General features: G+C 35.5%; 1 protein-coding gene across 1 annotated transcript in view; it reads right to left on the reverse strand.

Moving 5' to 3' along the window:
* LOC123270478 overlaps window positions 1-5,339 on the reverse strand; it is a 57,359-nt gene extending 52,020 nt beyond the window's left edge. Inside the window, exon 1 of the mRNA XM_044736555.1 lies at window positions 5,056-5,339. Coding sequence (XP_044592490.1) covers window positions 5,056-5,069 — 14 coding nt within the window. The 5' untranslated portion in view covers window positions 5,070-5,339. The remainder of the gene's footprint in view (window positions 1-5,055) is intronic.
* Between the last annotated feature and the right edge of the window lie 7,648 nt (window positions 5,340-12,987).

A 12,987-nucleotide genomic window follows, 5' to 3' on the forward strand; every position in this document is an offset into this window, starting at 1 on the left:
TTTTCTAAACTAGTTTTTTATCAACAAATTATTAGCGCCACTGATAATTTTATGAATTTCTAATTGCAGCCTATTAAAAGGGTCCGGACACCTGGAGTCAGAAAAATATTTTTTTTTTTTTTTTTTTTTTTTTCTTAAAAAAATCATATTTACGAGTTCCGTGAATTTTTTTATATCTCAATCATCATATATATATACATATTGAATAAATGAATTAGTGAGTGAGTGGATATGAATGTAGTTCCTCGTAAAACTTTCGAAACGCGGGCTTTAATAGCGTGTGTACGTGCCAAGATGAAATGGTTCGAAAAAAATACTTTTTTTTTTTTTGGTCGGTGAATAATGAGAGAATTTATTGGCTGGTTATTCGCGAGTACTTGATAATTCGTCGTGATGTTGCTGTGCAGAGTATGGGATATATCAAGAGCTTTAAAATGAGTATACGCATGCCTTGTTTAAAAATAAATCCGTCATATGTGACCATATGGTCATATGTGATCATATATGGTCACATATGATCACAACAAATATAACTAAGCTTGTGGGTACTCAAATAAAAGCTCTTGATATTTCGCACCGGAATTTAAAATATTTAAATCAACATTTCACCAAAGAAGCTTTGCTGCAAGTAATCATGGCGGCCATAAAAATAAAATTCACCAATAATCACTTACTTTGCAACAAAGTTTTTAATTATTCCCACCTTTTAAATCCGTGAAAGCTCTGAAAGCTTCGGTAATGCTTTTAAGCAATAAAGCTTATAAAAAATTAATAAAATTTATACTTTACATGAAAAGCTCTCTCTTCACAGCTAGTTACACACCGAAATAATAGAAAGCTTCGTCGAGAATTTACAAGCGTGTTTTGACTGCAAGATCATAAAAAGCTCCTCAAGAAAACGGTTAATGATGTAAGACGAGCTTTCTTGGTCACTCGATAATTCATCGAGCTTTATAAATTCCTCCTTAGCAGTAGATTCTTGGCCAGTCAATCAAAAGGAGTGTGCCAAATGACGAGCTTTTGTCCCTCAATGGCTACAGCCTTTTAGTGAAAAGCTTTCAGGCTTAATGTCCTTGCAAAAACCCGTATAACTCTAGTTAAAATCATCTATGGAAAGCTCTGAGCTTCTTATTTCCTCCTCTTACCACCAATATTACGAATAAAATTTTTCTAATCATCTAGAATCCAAAAATCGATAGCCAAAATTTTTTCCAATTTTCTTCTGTTAGTTTTTTTATAAAATCTTCTGAAATAAAAATTCCAGCTCCAAGCACCAGAAAGCTTTTGAAAGCTCATAGCTTCCTGAAGAGAACAAGTTAATCAAAAAAATTTTGGGCTAATTAGAACCCGAGTTAAGTCGGTGGCTGCCCAAAGTCCTGTATTTTGACAACTACCGCCATAACTCCGGAACGGGTGGTCAGAAAATTTTTTTTAAAAATGCAAATTAAAGCTCTTGAAAGCAGCTTTTAGGCCCTTTAGGTCAAATTAATTAAAAAAATTTTTTTCATGCCTATGGAGAACTCCAAAGTTTCAAGGTCATTCCGCAAAAAAATTGTTCTGGTAGTTGCTGCCCTCTGGAGGGTCACAAAATTTTTTTTTTTGATTATTTGAAGTTGAAAGGTTATAAAAGAGGCTCAGGGAAGTAGAACAAGCTTTAGAAAAAATTTTTCTGATCATTGGTTCGTATTTTATAAGAATTTCTATCATTCGGTACATAAGTGACCACGATACCATCGATAGAATTCATTGGGGCATTTACCCTAAAATGTGAGTGAATTAACGGAATTTATTGGAAATTCCTTGCTAAAGATATCGGAGATTCAGCGGATTGCTATCGTTGTCCTCCTGTAGGTAGAGAGGTCTGTGACCCTTTGTTATCGAAAACAAAAAGTTTCTTAACCCGGTGTTGGGAATTAAATAATCAAGTTTGTGACTTTTATCTGGTGTAACTCTTATTACGTCGAAGAGTTTCTTAACTTGAGAATCTCAACGCAAAAGGAGTCGATAAGTCTGGGTCCTTTTATCGAGTTGTAAAAATAACCTCATGCAATCCCTAAGTAACTTTTGTATAAACTACGACAAATCGTCTAACTTTTAAGTATTTTTCAGATTTCAAACATACGAAAATAACCAACTACCCTCGACCATAAACTATCCGTCGGTTGAAACTTTTTAGGGGAGCGTGACTCTACAGTGCAATTTAAAACAACCAAAGTTATGCAGGAATAACTTTTAAGGTTTGTTGTTTTCGATAAATAACACCAACGTTATTCTAAATAAGATCGGAACAGAATTCTCACGAGAGTTAGTGGCCCTTTCGTTGTTCTCAACCAGCCGCTAATTCCCGATGAATGACCCACTGTGTCGGCTTTCTCACGAGAGACACAACATTTGACGCTGGGGTGGGAAATCCACAGGTGAGTCGAGAAAACGCTACCAAGGTGCTTTTTAGATTAGATTAGATAACATAGCATTCGTTTTTTGCTTGGCACAAGTGGGAGAAATTGTCGCAGCTTCTATCGCCTTCAAAGCATCATTGGGGGTGATAAAAAGAAGATGTGTACCAAGTTTGAAGTCAATCAGCCGCTTAGTTTGATTTTGGTACCCAAAAATGTCAAAATCACGAATTGTGAAATTGGACGAATTTGGTCGATTTCAAAATTTTTGAGTTTCTTGGCTTAAAATTGGGTGCAGAATGACTAGATTTGACGATTAGAAGCCAACTTGATGCGTAGATTGGCCAAAATATCAATTGGAAGATTCGAGATTAGGTACGATTAGATTGCATCATGATATTCGTTTTTTGTTTAGCACAAGTGGAAGAAATTGTCGCAGCTTAAATCGCCTTTGAGGCATCATTGGGGGTGATAAATAGAAGATGTGTACCAAGTTTGAAGTCAATCGGCCGCTTAGTTCAATTTTGGTACCCAAAAATGTCAAAATCACGAATTGTAAAATAGGTCGATTTCAAAATTTTTGCTTTTGAATAAAGACAAATATAACCTAGCATATAAAATCTGAGCTGCGTGACAGACAGTAAAACTGTCGGAGGTACAACACGATAGATTGCATTATAGAGTCCATTGTCGCACCTCAAGCTCGTAAATGCACCGACAATGAACCCGGCAATTTGTCCAGCCAGTTATTTTTATTTTCTAAAAGTCTTTACTTGGAATTATTGCTGCATTGTGTATCTACCAATGACCAGACTTGCAAGTTAATTTACAACTAAATTACGTTGTGTTAAATTTTAAATAATTGTTTAATTATTTCCCTTTTATGACTGACCTACACTACGTATTTTTTTGTGTCACCGTGAGAACCAATTTGAGGACATAATGCTTACACAATTACTTACACGAAAGTTCTCTATCACTTTCTTCGTAAAATCGAATCCAATTATAACCTTCACTTTTTGCCGATAACTCCTAAAATATCAGGAATATCGTGATAACCCATAAGACTTTTTTGTAGAGCATTAAATTTCATATAAAAAACATTTGTGTTGTGTTATCCTAAGACCCATAGTTTTTGAGTTATCAGCGTTTTAAGTATAAAAGGATACCTTGCTGTGTATTATAGGCGATAACTCTTAAAATATCAAAGCTATAGTGATAACCCTTAGGACCATTTCGTTAGAAAATAAAATTTTCTATGAAAAATGTCGTGTATATTTTGTTCTAGGACCAACAGTTTTCGAGATATCAGTCATTAAACAAAACAAGCGACCTCGCTGATCGCGGAGGCGTAATTATAATGCAAAAAGTAAATATTCCTCGTCACGAACCTGCACTTAAGGATGAGGGAGTCAAGGCCCAGCCCTTAGCCACCCTCGTTCGAGTCAGAGTACTCAGCGACCCACTTTCCGACTAGATCAAGGAGATAGAGAAATAATCGCGTCTACCGTCACTTAATATTCAGGTAACCGCGGTACATTTCGCGATTTTAGATTGGAAGGACGCCAACTCAATGCCTGATTTAATTTTCAGCTTTGATCATCTCGGTGTTCTTATAGACGGGTCAAGTGGATTATTTCTGTAAAAAATTATCATCCCTTAATTTTACAAAAAAAAAAAAAAAAATAAAAAAGGATCTAGCCAAGATATTCGAGCCAAGATTTCAAGAGCACTTTCACGAGTTAGAAGTACAACAAGTACGTGCGTGCTCGCTGGAGGTTCGATAACTTAAATTCAAAGCCAATGTCGGGATTATTTATGCCTTCCGGGAAAATTAATGAACTGAGTAACTAACAGTGAGTGAATTCATGAATTTTTAATCCACTTTATATTTATATTTTTATTTTTTTGTTTACATTAAATTCAAATTTAGTCATCGATTTTAGTATTTTCGACTTGGCCTTCAAATAATCATTATCATTACAAATTAACATTTTATCGGGCTAAGTGTCGTTTAGTATTTATGGCCACCACTAGTAATTTTTAGATGAATAATCTCAATGTCACACTACAATTCAATAATTCACTATTTCCAGTTTTTCATTAAGGATAATTCTAAAACTACTTGTGCAATTTATTTGAAATTCTAAGAGAGTCTTAAGGGTGCAAAACAACGTCGATTGCCGTCAACCCGATCAAAATCGGCCAATTAGTTCAAAAGTTATTATCAAAAATAATCATCAATTCGCCAAAACAGCAAATTTTTAAATTCCAACTACTTTTTTTGCAATAATTAAAAAATGGCATTGCCGATTTATTTGAAATTCTAAAGGAGTCTTACGGATGCAAAACAACGTCGATTGCCGTCAACCCGATCAAAATCGGCCAATTAGTTCAAAATTTATCGACAAAAATGATCATCAATTCGCCAAAACAGCAAATTTCTAAAATTCTACTTATTTTTTGCAATAATTAAAAAACGGCTTTGCCGATTTATTTGAAATTCTAAAGGAGTCTTAAGGTTGCAAAACAACGTCGATTGCTGTCAACTGGATCAAAATCAGCCAATTGGTTCTAGAGTTATTGTGTTTACAGCTAAAAAATTTTTAATAAATCTAAAAAAAAAATGATCCAAAATTTATTTAACTAAAAAACTTACCTTATAACGATCATGGGTGTCCCGTGGTCCCTTGATGGACAATCATTGGGTCAATAATTGTTATTTCGTCACCGAAGTATCACAATAACAAAAAATAAATTCACATTACACTCACTAGTTATTATCGTAAAATTACACCCCCAATAATTTTCAAGTTACTATTAAAATAAATTTATATAAATCGTGATAACTATAAATAGTAACAGAGCGGATAAAAATCGCGTGTGTGTAAGAAAGCGTGGCGCTCAACAACTGACGTCGCGACGCCTAGTCGCGGGTGAGATCGCGGTATACGACGACGACGTCGACGTCGGCAATCCGCCCTCCGGAAGAACCCGGAAACTGACGACGAACCGACGATTCATCCCCCACTAACTAGTAACTTTTCTCCCCACCTACCACCCTTAAAGCATTCTCAATTCTCCCCGCGGATAGACACCCCGCAACTACCGGAGAAAGGAGAAAACTACCCTTATTTTCTCTCACCGACTTCTAACCAATTCATCCTCCGATGCCACAACCGGCGACGCCAGCCCCTAAATAAAAAAAAAAAAAAAACATGGAAATCGAGTACAAATAAAATAATAACTTCTGACGTATGAATAATAACAATAAAATTGTCGAGAATCATTGAATTGATGAGGCAGTTACAAAAATGCCCGTTTTTTTTTTTTTTTTTTTTTCGTTTTATACCATGTAGCATGAAACAAACCTCTATAACTTCCGAACGGATTAAGATATTGAAATTCGGTTTGGGGCATTCGATTTGGGGTCTGAATCTACACCTTTCGTGAAAATTTAAATCGATTTGTAAGAGCCAATTCCGAGAAATCGCAAAAATATACTTTTTTGGTTTAAACCAAAAAATTTTTTTTTTTTTTTTTTTTTGGAAAATTTGATATAAAACTATAATTGTGGTTAGAAATGAAAGAGAATTTTGAGAAAATAAAATTTTATTTGAGAGTTTTGAAGATTTTTTTTTTTTTAAAGAATGTCTACATCTCAAACAATAGAGACGACCAAGTTAGAGCCTGGGTGGCCAGTGCTAATATATTTATTAATTTATGTTCAGTATATTTTTTTCTCCGGCACTAATGAGCGCAATTGACTGGCGTTTACACTAAAAAAGTCGTAATTTCTCGTTGTGTTTAACTGGATGAGTAGTGGATGAAGATGACTAATAATTGATACTCCCACAAAAAAAAAAGGCTAACGTAGTCGGTCAATGAAATGTTTTTTATTTTTTTTGCCAGACTCTGTGGCGCCGGAAAAAATAAAAAAGTGAGAATATAATAAAAGGGATGAATTTTTTTGTGACAGGTCCCCTCTATCGGAAGCCACCCACCACCCACGTGGTGAGGGCGAGTGTATGAATGAATCGACTTTGCCCCAGTTTGTGGGTGTAGGCGTATGTGGACGAACAAGAAATACATAAGAGTAATTCTCGATAGTAATAGAGAATTTAGCTGAAACATTTAGCAACCCTAGAGTCTAGTAGGGTGGCTCGTGGGCGGCTCAGACGAGTGGCGACAGGGTGTGAGGAGCTCGAGGAGTACTAGACCGAGAATGGGGTTTATTCATTTCCGCACCGAGATACTTTCAAGAAAAACAACTATGGACGTAACCAAATTGCGAGGGTGGGGGCTAATATTGGTAATTTTAAGAAATGATTTTCAAGGAGGGTGGGAGGGATTTAGAGGAGGGTGTGCATAAAATTTGAAGTTGATCTGAAGCTTAGTTTGATTTTGATAACCAAAAATGTAAGTTATTTAAGACATATTTAAGATTTGGGCTTTTTAATTATTTTTGGGGTGGGGGGAGGTCCAGAGGAGGCCCAGGGTGTAAAAAAATTATGATAGGTCAAAATGCGTTCAAATGAGGATAGGAGGGGTCTTAAGGAGGGTGTATGTTAAATTTAAAGTTGATCTGAGGTGTAGTTTGGTCATAGGAACCAAAAATGTAAGTTTTTTAAGACGCAAATCAACAATTTGGGTTTGAATTTTGATTTTTTATTATAAAAAGCAATTGTGATGGTTGAAAATGCCTTAAAGAAGGTTGTGAGACATTTTAAAGAGAGTGTGTACTAAAAAGTGTATTCCAAATTCAGAGCAGGCTTCAATGATACCGAAAAAGCAAACCGATTGGCGAAATCGGGCAACTGTATTTGTCCAACAAAACCGAGTAAATATGTTCTTTTAACGGAGCTCTCGAGTAAGCAGCTTGGTCCCCACGTAAACACACCAAGTAAGTAAACACCGCAAGTTCCATTAAAGAAAACTTGTATAAGCGGTCTGACCCGCTCGAACTCGGATACTTTAAAAGTTTTCGCCCTCGGTTCCATAACCTCAGACCATAACACCGGCAGATTAAATGGTTATTAATCGTCGCCTATAAAAAGCACAATTTTAAAATTACAGCTTTTTATCTAAGATCCTCGCAAATAACCTTTAGATAACAATTTCATAAACTTAATACTATTTATTAAGTAACAGATTACCTAAATTAGGGAACTTTTGATATAATTTATACTGCTCTAGCTATTTCACAATCTTGATTGGTTACGATTTATTGATGATATTTAGAAATCAATGCGTGGGCTGAGCGAGTCGCGTGGCGGAATAGTCTGAGTGGGCGGCTTCTGATGGAGTTTACAGTTCTCGAGAGACCACCAACGTTTGTTGTTGTTTTTGTCAATTTTAATGCAGATTACGTTGTTAAAAGTCCAACAGGTTTCGGTCTCACGGAATTCAGGCGCCAGGAGCTCACATTTCTTCATCAAAACTCCTGATGACCTGGAGTTCAAATTTGCAACCAGTAAAGTCCAATTCTAATCTAAAACTCCTCAAAAAATTCCTCAAAATCGTTATAATTCTTTAAAATTCCGTCTTTTTTGGCCCAGGGATCAAAACTGGGCCTTAGAATTTCTAAATCAGAGTTCAGAGACTTCCATTCTAAGATTTGAATCCATTCCAAGCTGGATTTCACGTCAGCTTGAAAAAACTTCGATTTTCCGAGCGAATTCATCGAATTGACTGGGCCTTGATATTCCTAGCATGATTGCTAAGTCCCAATGGTCCGGATGTTGGTTCTAGGCTATCGGCCACTTGGTCTAGGTCCTAAAAAACAGCCTCGAGCAGGTTTGGCTCCAATTTGATGCTTAGTTTAGTTTCTGAAGGCGTGAAACTGAAAAATTTCACCCAAAAGACCACTTTTTGGGACTTTAAGTGGTTTTTAGACATCTGGAGGTCTAAAATAAGAAATTTAGAGAATAGAATAGTTTATTTAGCACCTAAAGATAGATTTTTATAGTTTTGGAAGCAATCCAAAGCTCAGTTTGCTGAAAAAAGCCCAAAAACTTCAAAATTTGGGCCAAATTCGCACTTTTTGGAGCTTGTAGCAGATTTGTGAGACTTTTAGGCTCTAGAATATGACTTTCAGGCTCGTAAATCTTCAGGTGAAGTCCTAAAGCTTGGCTTTAGAAGTCTGGCAAGCGTATCGAAGCGTTAATTTGACCCGGGGCCTAAAACTCTCAGGTCGGGTTGGTCAACGACCTATTTACCGGGCAATTTAACGGCAATTAGAGGTTTATCAGCGGCGCTTTTGTCCGTTGTCTGAGGTCAGTCTTAATGAAAGTAAATCTTTGACAAGTTAAAAACCTCAGTCGAAAGTTATAAATAAATTAACGAAGATTGGATTATTTATCGGGTTGCGTTCTACGTTCCTTGATCTTCATTTCTCATTAAGCCCTCGAGGACTCACTTTATTATATTACCAAGTAAGTTTCTTTTGCCAGCCGACTAATCGTTCAGCTCGTTTCGCGGGTTCGTGAAACTAAAATAATTAATAGCCAGGGTTATTTCGTCGGACTTGGCTCTCTCTTTCTATCTTTTTAGGGCCTTTGAGCGCCATAAATCACAACGCCGATTGCTTGTTTGTTCCCACATATCAAATGTTTATAATTGTCCAAATTGAGAAATCACCCTTTTATTCACGATTAATTACCCGTCATATTAACCAAACGATTCTTCAAATTCCCACGGTTAAAGTCCTTTCAGTTTTTGATGATAAGAAATCATCATCATCTTCTTATTTAGAGATTGCAAAAAGGACGAAATTTGCCCCCAGGAGCAACCACGGCGCCAAATAATTGATTTCAATTAATGTTCTCGGGCCTACTAAGAGATGCGATGCCAGATCTTGATACCATCCAGGGCAAAGGGCCACGAGCGAGATTCTTCCCTGAGGCAAACTTTATTTCTTTTGCTCATCCTTTCACTGGTGGCTTTTTTTTTTTTCTTTTACTAAGATGATAAAATCCTCATTTTTTAGCCTTTCTCAGGGTATTTTTTTAGAGGCTTCAAAATTTAAAATAAATTTTTTTAGCAGTGTTTTATCTTAGAACTTTATTCTAGATGGGTAATTATGAAGTAATAAGTAGAAAAAAATTTTGCACGCTTCAAAAAGCCTTAAAAGTCGGCTCAAGGTCAAAATTTGGATAATGTAGTGCTTTTTTTGGTTTTTTATCCAAAAAAAGGAAAGAATAAATTTTTTTTTTTCACTTTATTTTGTCAGAAGAATCATCTAAATGACTAAGAACACCATACTTGATGCTCAAAAAATTTTTGCACGCCTCAAAAATCTTCAAAATTGAGTTCCAAGGTCAAAATCTGTGAAACATGTTACTTTTTCTAGTTTTTTATCTAAAAATCGTATAAATAAATTTTTTTTTAACCTTAATTTGTCAGAAGAATCTTCTAGATGACTAAAAACAGCATGCTTAATGATCAAAAAATTTTGGCACGCCTCAAAAAGCTTCAAAATTAAGTTTCAAGGTCAAAATCTGCGTAATGTAGTACTTTTTTTGGTTTTTTATCCAAAAAAGGTTTAAAAAATTTTTTTTTTTACTTTATTTTGTTACGAAAATCTTCTAGATGACTAAAGACACCATGCTTGATGCTCAAAAAATTTTGACACGCCTCAAAAAGCCTCAAAATTAAGTTTCAAAGTGAAAATCTGCGAAACATATTACATTTTCTGGTTTTTTATCTAAATTAATTTTTTTTCTACTAAATTAGGTTCAAATATTGTTTCTTAAGATAATATAAGTTGAAAAAATCAATAAAAAAATTTTTTGGATAAAAAAAACTCTAAAAGAGCATTTTTTTGGTTTTTTTGGATGAATGGAGCTTAGTATTGATTCCCAGACGATATAGTGGCTCTCGTATAACAACTAGTTGATATGTTACTAGTACTAGAGATAATATTGTAGGGGTGGTAAATAAGAGAGGCGATAAATTGGGCCAATTTGGCATAGAAACGTCGAATTTACCGTGTAATAAGCGAATAGAGTTGGATGAGGTATAGCCTCATTAAACCCTCAATAAATATAAATATAAATAAAAAGTCTTGTTTGAGGGTTTTTCGAGGAATATCGATAGTATAAAATGATATAATGAATAGTTTTGTGTTGGTCGAGTTCGTCGAACTGTGAAAAATAATGGAATAAATAAAATGACGCGAAACAAATGCGAATATAGAAGCACTGGGCGCAAAACTCCGATCCTACAGACGAATGTGGCGCCAGAGAAGAGCTGACGCAACACGTACCCCAAACCAGAGAGCTACGGTAACTTCAATAAATAACAAATACAAATAAATACTGAAGTTTTAAGTTACGGGATACATTTTCCTTTGTCTAGTGACTGAGGTGCCGCATCTGAATCACCCGATCAACCAGTTACACATAAGTCGCTCCAAGATACCACAATTCGCGAGTTTAGCTGAGGAATTGCATGAATTTTTGGGTCACACTTGCCGAAAGCGACTTTTGTAATTGGAAAAGTTTGCTTATGCTTTGTTTTCCTCGCGGGTTGAGGTCAGTGATACAGAGACCAATTTTACAACTATTTTAAAGCTTACTTTAAGAAAAATCCCGAAAAAGTGGATTTTTAAGGGTTTTGATGGAGGAACAAAGGATTTCTGCAAAAACTACTAAAGGGATCGGTTCCAAATTTTGAGGGTGCTTTCGGGAGATGCTAAGGATGGTACAGTTTTAATTTGGAACCAATCGAATGATTGGTTCAGTTAGAACCATTGAAAAACTGGTCTAAAAGCGTTTTTTTTTCAGGTCTAGGCTTGATTTTTAGGATTCTATCAAAAAGTACTTGATGAATTCGTTCCAAATTTTGTAGCTTCTTTTTATAGGTTCTAAAGAAGCTAAAAATTCAATTTGGAATCAATCGGAAGCTTAGTTTAATCAGAATCACTTAAAAAGCATCTTTCTCAAATTTGGACTTTGAGTTTTAGGATTCTATCAAAAAGTATTTGATGGATCCGTTCCAAATTTTGTAGCTTCCTTAAATAGGTTTTAAATAAGCTACAGATTCAATTTGGAACCAATCGGAAGCTTAGTTTAGTCGATACCATTGGAAAAATGGTTTAAAGCGTTTTTTTTTTCAGATCTAGGCTTGTTTTTTAGGATTCTATCAAAAAGCACTTGATGAATTCGTTCCAAATTTTGTAGCTTCCTTTAATAGGTTCTAAAAAAGCTACAGATCCAATTTGGAACCAATCGGAATCTTAGTTTAATCAGAAACCTCCAAAAAGATTTCCCGCCAAAATCAACTAATTTCACTTTTTCTGTGTTTTTACTTCTAAATCTTCCATATTTCCACTAAAATCAATCTTACAAGCCCTTAGGTAGTCAACCCCTCGAGAAAATCAATATGTCGACCCCCCTGATAGCTTGCAATAGCAAAAATAGCAATTCCCCCGGGGAGAATGTTATTCATACAGCGACGGTATTTCTCCGCGATTAGATCTCTCGCGAGAGAATCGATTAATCTTTACTGCCTAAGTAGGCCGTTTTTAAACGGGGGTCTTTAAGGGGGAACAGATGACCCCCCACCCACTTGACAGTGCAATGGAGTTAAATCAGCAGGTTAGTAGCCGGGTGCCGAATTACCTACCGCGTGGCTGCTAATTATCTTGACCAATCTGGAGGATGGGGTGGAGGGGGCTAGGATGAATTTTGAATTCGTAGAATCTGAAAGTTGACAAGATAATAATTTAAATGAAACAAAATAAAGATATCATGTTTCTGGTGATCACGTTGGGCTGGAATTTAAAATTAACACTTTTGATCATATTTATCGATCTTACAGCTCATGAATTTCGATATTTATTGGGGATTAAATTTACTAGATGGCATTAATGTAAATAATGTTGTAACTTTGTTAGCTTTGGGGCCTCTCGTAGTCAAAGAGAGTAATGAAGAGATACCAAAGAGGATTTTTAAGATGACGATTTTTTGACTGGGACTCCAATGAGAAAATCTTATGCAGAGATATATCATACTTTCATGATATATACTTACGCCCATGGACCGGTATTTATTACTCGTGTATTAGCATTACATATTAATTCCGCTTACCAGATGTGCGATCGCGATACCGATCGGGATGACTAATATATCAATGCTATCTGGTAGTTTAGACATCAAAGAGATGTAGACACAAAGCCTCCAGATATATTAATGTCTCATAAACTTTTTTTTTTTTGTAAGATTTATTTATCCTCAGGCTCGGGTCGTGTCATTCAAGGCCAGGTAATAAATTCGCGGGTTTTTGGTCAATTTATTGGGACCTAAACCTCAGATTGGTTCCAAATTTAATCTGTACCTTCCTTGGTACCTATTAAAGAAAGCTACTAAATTTGAAACCGATCCATCAAGTAGTTTTTGATAGAATCTTAAAACTCAAAGTCCAAATTTGAGAAAGATGCTTTTTAAGTGATTCTTTTTCAATGATTCTTATTAAATTTAGCTTCCGATTGGTTCTAAATTGAATCTGTAGCTGCTTTAGAAACTATTAAAGGAAGCTACAAAATTTGGAACGAATTCATCAAGTCCTTGTTGATAGAATCCTAAAAATC

This window comes from Cotesia glomerata, linkage group LG8, assembly GCF_020080835.1.
Source record: "Cotesia glomerata isolate CgM1 linkage group LG8, MPM_Cglom_v2.3, whole genome shotgun sequence".
Classification (NCBI taxonomy): domain Eukaryota; kingdom Metazoa; phylum Arthropoda; class Insecta; order Hymenoptera; family Braconidae; genus Cotesia; species Cotesia glomerata.